The 11164-nt window shown below is 45.2% G+C and overlaps 1 protein-coding gene across 2 annotated transcripts; it reads right to left on the reverse strand.

Annotated features, from left to right (window-relative positions):
• Window positions 1-1923: 1923 nt before the first annotated feature.
• On the reverse strand, window positions 1924-8261 carry LOC130291477 (uncharacterized). 2 transcript variants are annotated; one of them, XM_056540224.1, is made up of 6 exons: window positions 8161-8261; window positions 5326-5390; window positions 4051-4274; window positions 3838-3960; window positions 3245-3390; window positions 1924-2583 (listed from the first exon to the last, which is right to left on the reverse strand). In XM_056540224.1, exons 1-6 carry the CDS (start codon window positions 8169-8171, stop codon window positions 2352-2354), a joined length of 801 nt encoding a protein of 266 aa, XP_056396199.1. In that variant the 5' UTR covers window positions 8172-8261; the 3' UTR covers window positions 1924-2351. The 2 variants fall into 2 exon arrangements, with proteins under 2 accessions (XP_056396199.1, XP_056396198.1); XM_056540223.1 differs by lacking the exon at window positions 8161-8261 and having other exon boundaries at window positions 5326-5523.
• Window positions 8262-11164: the final 2903 nt, after the last annotated feature.

Here is an 11164-nt window from a genome sequence, read left to right on the forward strand (position 1 = left end):
TCCAAGGTGAACCCTTTGAACCCCTTAGGGAGGTGTCCCTGCGCCTCCTTTCTTGGAAAGTGGCGTTTCTTGTTGCGATCACCTCCATTCGGAGAGTGTCTGAATTGGCAGCTCTCTCCTGCTGTTCTCTGTTTCTGGTGATTCACTGTTAGGTCCTATCTCTCTATCACTTCTTCATTTCGTCAGTGCGATTCCTTTTTCGTCCTTACGGAAGGTCGTAAGGGACAACCTGCTTCCAAGGCCACCATTTCTCGGTGGATCCGGTCTGCCATTTTGGAAGCCTATCGCTGTATGGGGAAGATTCCTCCCATCAGGGTTGTGGCTCATTCTACCCGTTCTGTTGGTGCATCCTGGGCTCTCCAGAACAAAGCCTCGGCCTCGCAGATTTGCAAGGCGGCTACTTGGTCGTCTTTGCACACTTTCTCGAGGTTCTACCAGGTTCATACCTTTGTAACCGAAAGAAACTTTCCTCAAGGGCTCAAAATTAGAAATATTGTGTAGATAAGGTAGGGGATTTATTATTCACTGAAAAGAGCAACTAAAACAACAACCTACAGGTGTGGAAGACCACACAATAAATAGTGAATATACCCCAGTTAAAAATAATTTATGACAAGTATAATCATGTATAAAAGTAATTTTATTGAAATGTATAGTTTAAAAAATACATATATGTATATCTAAAATCACAGAATCAATTCATAAACGGTAGTAAAAAAATATATATAGAATATATAAAAAAATTTAAATATGAAAGTATAAGGTGGATGCTGGGGTGAGAGAGCCTGTATGCCAATATAATAAATAAGGAGATAAAATAGTTCTTTGCGAAGTCACAATGCTAGTAGTGAGCTGCAATTAATAGTTTATAAATCATAAATAAATTATAAATTAATATCTGCAGGGGTTGCATGCACAAGGTGAGGGGAAGGAGGGGGGAAGGGCGTAGTGCAAAATGTGCAAAAAAGATGTGCAATACTTGTGGAAATAAATTACCACGCAATGGCCGGTGAGGGCAACCAATTATATGTGATAAAATTATGAATTAATAACCAAAACAAAAGGTAAATGAATAAAACATGACACTCAAGTGAGTTGCAACAAGTGAAAAGATTTAAAAATAAAAAAATTTATTAACCGTGCAAATGAAGTGGACAAGGACTTTGAACATGCAGCCTAAAGAAGGGAAAATAATAACACCTGGGTAACACGGTATAGTGCTAATAGTGAGCAATAACAACCAACAGGCAATAGGCAGCAATAGTGCAGATAGCAGCAGATAGATAGCAGCAAGTTTAGGTGGTGACTAGCAACAAGGAATAATATGCAGGAAAGAAACGGTCTAGTATAAAACTGGCACAGGACTCACCCCAATCCACCTCCACAACTCCGACGCGTTTCGCCGGAAGCGGCTTTGTCAAGGAGTGAGGTGGACTGGGATAGTCTCGCTATAAGTAGTATATGTATGCCAATGAGGAGTGAGGAACGCACCTGTTACGGGACACTGGGTGATGTAAACCGGAAATGGCGTCAGGTCACATGAGCGGATCGGCTCATGTGAATGAGAACGAGATCTCGCGAGAGGAGGGCCGTGTAAGCCGTCCACGCCTGGGGTACACTACTGCGCATGTATGCTGGCTCAACTCCCATATAGGGAGCCAAAGACGCGCAGGGATGGAACTAATGGCGCAGGCCACACAAACATGGCCGTGTGCTATAATGTGGCGCATGTGCGCCGGGCCCGGTCCCTAGAGGCAGAAGATGCCTGTGGCCTCATTAAAATGGCTGACTGCCGATAATAAATTTAAGGGAATAAAAAGATGTATAAAGGGTAATAGTTAATGAGGGGAAACAATAGGATCTAAATTAAATCAACCATGTAGAATATATGTGATGCATGAATTGTGTAAGGATCTGTGTGTGCACGTGAAAATAAACAACATTTGTGCAAAAATAGTGAAAGGGCAGGAAAAAAAAAATATATATATGTATATAGAGGGGAAGAAGAGAGGGGGGGGGGTGGAAATGAAGAGGGGTGTGAATGGGGATAATGTGATGAAATAGACCTGAGTGTACAAATATGCCATGGGATTTAATGCTGGGAAGGTGAATGAATGGAAGTGATGAAATAAATGAATAATTGTGATAAGTATGGAAAATAATAAATGCATTAGTATTGCCAAGTGATAAGATATAGGGACAAATAGAGGAGGGCATGATAAATGAAATGTATGTAATATATGAATTGTACATCAATAAAAGAGGATGGTAATATAATAGCCAAAAAATAATAACTATAAAAAACACATGAATAAACATACATGATAAGGTGGGGGGCCCCCCATATAGCTTTAAACATAATTTAAGAAAGACAAATCAATATTGTATGAATATACATACATGAACCATCCACAGATAGTTAATTGGACAGCACTACTAGTAATAGCAACAATAATAAATACATTAAAGATATATCGAATAGTACATAAGGATGGGGAACATGGGAAAGGAGGAGAGAAAAGGAAGGAAAAGGGGAGTCTCCCGCCATATTGATAGAATGATGAGCAAGATGTATTGTAGACCCTACATAAATAAACAATAATTGGATGAAAAAAGAGAAAAAATTACAACAATGAAAAAAGGAGAATATCATAATTACAAACAGCGAGAACAACATAGATAAGGATATTTGAGTAAAATAAATACATATAACATAGAAAAAAACCACATAAGAGACGGAGAAAACAATAATAGGAATAGATGGACAAGTGCAGGAAGTATGTATATGTGCGAACCATGAAGGAAAAAGGAGGGGGGGGGAAGAAGGGGGGGGGAAAGGGGGGGGAAAAAGGGGGAAGAGGGGGGAGGGGGGAAGGGGGAAGGGGAAAAGGGGGGGGAGGGGGGGAGGGGGAAGGGGAGGGGAAAAGGGGGGAGGGGGAGGGGAAAAAGGGGAGAGAAGGGGAAGGGGGGGAGAGAAAGGGGGGGGGGGGGGAGAAAGGAAGGAATGGGGGAGGGGAAGGGGGAGGGGGGAAGAAGGATACGAGAGGACTAAAAGTTGTGAAGGGAAGGGGCCAAAAATAAATGACCATAATGTGGGAGAAGAAAGAATGAACACAAAAAGAGGGATAATGACATATGGAGAAAATCGTGACATATAGTGATGTTGGAGGAAGAGTGATAGTGATGTAGTGATAGCAATGTAAAAGATAATGAAAATAACCACAGAAAAATAGATTATACTTACAAATAGGAGGCAAAACTGTTGATCTCGTTCAATCCAGCCGGAGTTTTTGTTCCCAAAATTTCAATCCATTTACATTCTTTTTGAGCGAGAAGAGTTTTCCAATTGCCGCCACGAGGGCCAGCATAGACCCGATCAATGCCCCGAACCTGTAAAAGAGATGAATCACTGCCATGGTACTTCTTAAAATGTCTTGCCAAAGACTTCTGATAGAATGGATCTGGTCCATCCTTCCCTGCTTTTATGTCCAGAACATGTTCCCTCACGCGTCTGCGGAGTTCGCGTGTTGTCATACCAATATAAATTTTGTTGCATGGGCACTTAGCATAGTATACTACACCCTTGGTTGCACAGTTAATATGATGAGTAATTTTGTAAGATTTCATTCCACTGGCATTTTCAAAGGTAGTATTCTTTTCTATGTTTGCGCATGCAACACACTGCCCGCAATTGAAACTGCCCCATTTGGGGCCTTTTGATCCAAAAAGATGAGATTTATTAGGTCCCTGATGCTAACTACGAACCAAAGAATCTTTAATATTTTTCGACCTTCTAAAAGTAACAGAAGGATTTTTGGGAAGGCATCCAAGAAGTACCTGGTCTGTCGTAAGTAAGGGCCAGTATTTTGCAATTGCTGTGTTCATATCTTGGGTCCGTGAGTGGTATGTTGTGATGAATCTAACGGTATCGGAATCCTGTTTGATGGTACGTCTTTTAACCTGTAAAAGAGTATTGCGATCACTCTTTTTGGCTCTATGGTATGCTTTAGTCAAACAATTGTCATTATAGCCTCTCTCTTTAAAACGTACCTGAAGATCTTCAGCTTGTTTCTCGAAGTCCAAGGTATTGGAACAGATACGTCGTGCCCGAAGATATTGTCCAGTTGGGATGTTATTCACTAGGTGTCGTGGGTGTCCGGATTTTGCATGAAGTATAGTGTTGGCAGAAGTACTTTTTCTAAAAAGGTCAGTGGAAAGGAAACCGTTGTCATCTCTTATGATCTTAACATCAAGGAATTCAGTAGATGTAGTACCTATATTGGTGGTTAATTTAATATTTAAGTCATTTTGGTTAAGCCTAGTAATTAGGTCTTGTAGTTCAGTGACCGGTCCCTGCCACACTAACAGGATATCATCAATATATCGCCACCAATATTGTATGTTCTCTATACCTGGAATGGGATCTGAAATAAAAATGTCTCTCTCCCACAGCCCCAGGAACAGGTTGGCATACGAGGGCGCACAAGATGCCCCCATTGCCGTGCCCTGGAGCTGCAGGAAGAGAGACTCCTTAAACATAAAAAAATTATGAGTCAAAATGTACTCAAGGGCCACTATTAAAAAATTACATAAATCAGAGTCGAGGGCACTAGAAGACAAAAAGAATCTTACCGCTCCATATTCCGTCACTATGTCGGATAGAAGTATAAAGTGCCTCCACATCACAGGTAGCTATAACCATATCGGATTCGAGTTGCAAGTTGTCTAATTTTCTTAGTACATCATTGGTGTCTTTTAAAAAAGATGGCAGGGTCTCTACAATAGAGGTTAGATGATAATCAATGAGGCGGCATAACGGTTCACATAAATTTCCACAGCCAGACACAATCGGTCTACCCGGCGGACAGGTGGCACTTTTGTGTATTTTAGGGAGTAAATAGATGGAGGATACCGTGGGATTTTTTGGTAAGAGGGCCTCCATCTGTTTGGCTGAAAAAATGCCTTGGTCAACTGCTTGGTTTAAAATAATATTTAATTCAGATAAAAACCTTAAAGTAGGATTAAAAGTAAGTTTTTTATAGCAGTCGCCTTGTCGTAGTTGGCGTAACATCTCCCTCTCATACATTTCTAGGGGCCATAACACTACATTACCGCCTTTATCGGACGGTTTAATAATGACATTTTTTAAGGATTGGATCTCACGTAATGCTTGACGTTGGTGATATGTCAAATTGTCATTTTGTATTGTCTCTGGGATCTGATTGAACTCCTGAGAGACTAATTTGACAAAAAGATCAATCTCTGGGAACTGTGTCAGCTGCGGGAAATTTTTGGATTTTGGTAAAAGGTGTGTAGGAAACTTACCTGTAGGTTGTGGTTCTTGTTCATCCATGAGTTCAATCAAAGTGCGTACCGCTTCTTGGTCAGTCCTGGTGGAAAGATCAGAGTTGGAAGCTTCAATGTTATGATTAAACATCTTTTTAAATGCTAGCTTACGTGCAAACAACTGCAAATCTTTGATGGCAGTAAAGCGATCAAATTTTGCCGTTGGACAGAATGTAAGCCCTAGACTCAATACTTCATTTTGGGCTTTAGTAAGTACATGATCTGTAAGATTAATGACTTTGGTACTTACCTGATTTTGGTCACGAGAGGGCGTTCCGGGTGGAGGGTGAACCGGTCCGGGCTGTCCTTCTCCGGCGGTCATCTTCTCCACTCCTGGCAGGCTCCGGCCTAGTACGCTGCATAGACGCCGCTGCGCAGTGACGCCCGTGCACAGCGACGCACCTGACGTCACGGCGTAGCGGCGTCTATGCAGTGTACTAGGCCGGAGCCTGCCCGGAGTGGAGAAGATAACCGCCGGAGAAGAAGGACAGCCCGGACCGGTTCACTCTTCACCCGGAATGCCCCCGGACACTACAGGAAGGATGGATGGCCCGGACCACCCCCATTAAGTTAAATTTTTTTATTGACTCGGAGGGTGGGGGAGGGGCCCGACCGGTATAGCCAAAAATCCATACCGGTATACCGCCCAGCATCACGGTGGGGGGTGCGATGCGGCGGGTCGGGGGGTGGCGCGGCGGGTACTTTATTTTATTTCATTGTGGACCAAAATCCATTATTATTTGTTGGCATTTTTGATGCACTCTTCAGTTTTGGTATCTTTTATGTTCCTTCCCCGCCCCCTTCTCCTTCAAGTCCTTTATGTAGGTCTTGTCTTCACATGTATGAAATTGTTTAGCAATTCAGTTCCCCCCCCCCCAATATAAATAAATTAGCCAGATACCAACCAAGCAGCAACAGCCTGACATTACCAGGGTGGGCGAGGACCATTATTATTGGTCCTGCCCAGCCTAAGATATGTCAGCCTGTTATTGCCTAGGCCCAGGAGCGCCATGTTTGACGATCTGGCCCTTTTGGTACAGTCGCTTCTCGGCACCCCTGGGGCGATGGGTACCAGGGTAATATTTGGAGGTCAGCGCTAGCTGTTTTTGGGGCTAACACTAAGGCTGCTTTCACACTATAAAAATTCATCTGTTATAAACGTCCGTTAGAAAAGCTTTAAAAAAGGATGTTAAACGTCCATTACAAAATCCCATTAAAGTCTACGGGATTTTTTGATTATCCGTTATGACCCATTATAGTCCGTCATGACTAGCGGACGTTAATTGTGATGGAAGAATTAACGGCACATGCACTAATTTTTCTTCTGTCACAAGAAACGGATAAATTAACGGCCGTTATTTTTAACATTGAAGTCTATGGCAAACGGATGAGCCTTTATGTCATCCGTTTGCACCTGGTTTATAATATCCGTTATTTCTGAGGTGACATCAGCAGACTCCTGCAGTGCTGAGGGACTACTACTACTCCCATTATGGAACAGACTTATTTCCATGATCGGAGTAGTAGTTCCCCGGCTGCGGGAGTCTGCAGACAGCTGGGGAGGCTACATTAGTGTTTGTACTACTACCCCATCATGGAACAGAGTCTGTTCCATGATGGGGTTGTAGTACAGGGGCTGAGGGATTGATAGCACTCTGCAACCCTGCGGCCGATACCGAGGGGCCATTCAGGACTCACAGCGAGAGATTTAAAAATTACCATTGTGAGTAGCAGGGGGCCATATCTATATTAAAAGCGCTGTGGGGGCAAGATATATATAGTGCTGCAGGGGGGGGGGCAGACATATAGCCTATATATCTAGCCCCCCAGTGCATTTATAATATGCCCCCTGCAGCACATTAATAAAGATATGACCCCCGCCGGCGCATTTATACATATATACCCCCCCGGCACATTTATACATAAATTCCCTTGCCGGCACATTTATACATATGTACCCCCCGCCGTCGCATTAATAAATATATACCCCCCGCCGGCGCATTTAATAAATATATACCCCCCGCCGGCGCATTAATAAATATATACCCCCCGTCGGCGCATTAATAAATATATACCCCCTGCCGGTATATATAAGTAGTGAGACTGTCCAGGCATGCTGGAAGCTGTAGTTCTGCAACATCTGAAGGGCCAGATGTTACAGAACTATAACTCCCAGCATGTCTGGGCATGCTTGGAGTGGTAGTTTTGCAACATCTGTAGGACTACAGCTTGGGCACCACTGTATGGTGGTCTCCAAACTGTGGCCCTCCAGATGTTGCAAAACTACAACTTCCAGCAAGCCCAGACATCCTTTGGCTTTCTGGGCATGCTGGAAGTTGTAGTTTGGCAACTCCTAGAAGGCAGCAGTGAAGATCACTTACCACTGATCTTCACGGCTGCCTCCACCGCTGCTCCTTTGCCGCCTCCTTACTTCCGCTGATGCCTGCCAGTTAGTCCCAATGTGAAATCAGTCAAATGCATTCTACACCTCCCCCCTTTTCATACTCTTTTCCTACCATATCTTTCACTCCCCTGCTATTTGGGGAAATTGGAGAAGGGAGTGCCTACATACATTGTCTTGGCTCAACAGGTGTCGTGTCAACTGTGTCCCTCCATATACACCAGGTGAGTTCTACTACATAAATGGCATTAGTGACTGTTTGGATGAGCGCTGCCCGTTTTGTAATTCTTTTCTTACATAATGAACAGAGTCATGCCCTTCTGGGTCTATTTACTGGGGGGTATTCATCAAGAGTGGTGTAGGTGAACGTTTTTTTACCTTATTAAATCATGTGTAGAGATGAGCGAACTTACAGTGATTTCATTCGTCACAAACTCCTCAGCTCGGCAGTTGCTGACTTTAGCCTGCATAAATTAGTTCAGCTTTCAGGTGCTGTCTTTAGCCTGCATAAATTAGCATAGCTTTCAGGTGCTCCGGTGGGCTGGAAAAGGTGGATACAGTCCTAGGAGAGAGTCTTTTTATGTAGGGCTTTTCTTTTTTTTAATAGTGTTAACTGTGCGGGATAAATAACTTTATTTAATTTTTATTTTATAATACAGGGCTTTATTAGAAAAGGGACATTTATATAGTTTTTTACACTTTTTATTGAAAAACATTTTATTTTCACACTTTTTACCTGTTAAACTATACTGCAGTACAACTTAACTGCAGTATAGTATAACTGCTATGACAGTTCACCTGTACAATTCAGGCTAGGACTGGACCTTACAGGCTTCCATACTGAGAAGATAGGAAGCTATCCACTGGCTTTCTGTTGCCATGGTAATCAGCCAGGTCGCGTTGACAATCTTGCGGGAATATAGACACAATTTTTCCTGTAATGAATGGAACGCATTCACCGCTTTACTCATTGTGGGGTTAGTGGACATTTCCAGGAATGGGAGCGTACCTGTACACCCTACGTCTTCAACTGGTTAAACCAGTGCCGACAAATAAATGAAAGGATGGCAGCATATGGCAACTTTACTGACCTGCATTATGAACCTGAAAACCCTCATGGGTTTTTCGGTTTGAAAATGTGTAATTTTCCCTTATGCTGCTACCCTCTTATAATCCATCATTTTTGGGCCAGGTAGTACGATAACTTGGCGACAAGATAACAGTATGAGTGTATGATGGTTTGGGAAAAAGGTGTAAAAGGACAAATGGATGAAAGGATAGCAGCATATGGCAACTTTACTGTTTGCTTTTTTTCAAAGCTAAAGAGGAGCATATAATTATTAAAAAGGCTATTTTTGGAGATGGACAGGCAGGCTGTAGGGGAGGAGGTAGGCCTGTATTTTGAACTTAAAAACTCAAATGGGTTTTTGGGTTCAAAATGTGTATTTTTCCCTTATGCTGCTATCCTTTGATAGTCCATAATTTTGGGGCCAGGTTGTCCGATAACTTGGCAAAATGAGAACAGTATGAGTGCATGGTTTGGGAAAATAGGTGGAGAAAGACAAATGGATGAAAGGATGGCTGCATGTGGCAACTTTACTGTTTGCTTTTTTTCAATGCAAAGGAGGAGCGTATTATTATTATTAAAAAGGGTATATTTGGAGATGGACAGGCAGGTTGAAGGGGAGGACGTAGGCCTGTATTTTGAATGGGGTTTTGGTAGGGATCGACCGATTATCGGTATGGCCGATATTATCGGCCGATAATCACGATTTTGCCGATACCTTGGCGATAAGCCGATAATGCCCCGCCCCCGTGCCGCCCCAACCGCACCGCGACCACCCCCCCCGACCCGCCGCACAGCGAATGCCCCCCCGACCCACCGCACCGCGACCGCCCCCCCGACCCACCGCACCGCGTTTCACCCCCACCGTGATGCTGGGCGGTATACCGGTATGGATTTTAGCCCATACCGCTATACCTGCGGGCCCCTCCCCCACCCTCCGAGTCAATTAAAAAAATTCAACTTACCTGTAATGGTGGTGGTCCGGGCCATCCATCGTTCCTGTAGTGTCCGGGGGCGTTCCGGGTGAAGGGTGAACCGGTCCGGGCTGTCCTTCTTCTCCGGCGGTCATCTTCTCCACTCCGGGCAGGCTCCGGCCTAGTAGCTGCATAGACGCCGCTACGCCGTGAAGTCAGGTGCGTCGCTGCGCACGGGCGTCACTGCGCAGCGGCGTCTATGCAGCGTACTAGGCCGGAGCCTGTCCGAAGTGGAGAAGATGACCGCCGGAGAAGGACAGCCCGGACCGGTTCACCCTCCACCCGGAATGCCGCCGGTGTGAGGTGTTTTTTTTGCGTAGATCGATGCGTCCGCTCCTCCCCCAGCTCTCCGAACATTTCCGAAGCTAGAACTGGGGGAGGGCAGAGCAAGGGGAGGGAGGAGGTTCACGCCCCCTCCCTCAACTCCCTGAGCTCGGCTGGACGCAGATCTCTACGGCATGCCCCCTCCCTGAGGACATAGATCTCCACGGCAGGTCCCCTCCCTCATCTTCCCTCCCTGAGGACGTAAATCTCCACGGCAGGTCCCCTCCCTCATCTCCCCAAGCTGAGGACATAGAGCAGTGCTCCCAATGAGCTCTATGTGTAAAGGGGGACATACTGTATGGGCTAAAGGGGGACATACTGTATGGGCTAAAGGGGGACATACTGCACGGGCTAAAGGGGGACATACTGTACGGGCTAAAGGGGGACATACTGTATGGGCTAAAGGGGGACATACTGTACGGGCTAAAGGGGGACATACTGTATGGGCTAAAGGGGGACATACTGTATGGGCTAAAGGGGGACATACTGTACGGGCTAAAGGGGGACATACAGTATGGGCTAAAGGGGGACATACTGTATGGGCTAAAAGGGGACATACTGCACGGGCTAAAGGGGAACATTTAGCCTGAACAGTATGTCCCCCTTTAGCCCATACAGTATGTCCCCTTTAGCCCATGCAGTATGTCCCCTTTAGCCCATGCAGTATGTCCCCTTTAGCCCATGCAGTATGTCCCCCTTTAGCCCATACAGTATGTCCCCTTTAGCCCATACAGTATGTCCCCTTTAGCCCATGCAGTATATCCCCCTTTAGCCCGTGCAGTATGTCCCCCTTTAGCCCGTGCAGCATGTCCCCCTTTACACATAGAGCACATTGGGAGCACTGCTCTACGTCCTCAGCTCGGGGAGATGAGGGAGGGGACCTGCTGTGGAGATTTACGTCCTCAGGGAGGGGAGATGAGGGAGGGGACCTGCCGTGGAGATCTATGTCCTCAGGGAGGGGGCGTGCCGTAGAGATCTGCGTCCAGCCGAGCTCAGTGAGGGTAGATGAGGGAGGGGGCATAAACCTCCTCCCTCCCCTTGCTCTGCCCTCCC

This window comes from Hyla sarda, chromosome 9 (assembly GCF_029499605.1).
Source record: "Hyla sarda isolate aHylSar1 chromosome 9, aHylSar1.hap1, whole genome shotgun sequence".
Taxonomy (NCBI): Eukaryota; Metazoa; Chordata; class Amphibia; order Anura; family Hylidae; genus Hyla; species Hyla sarda.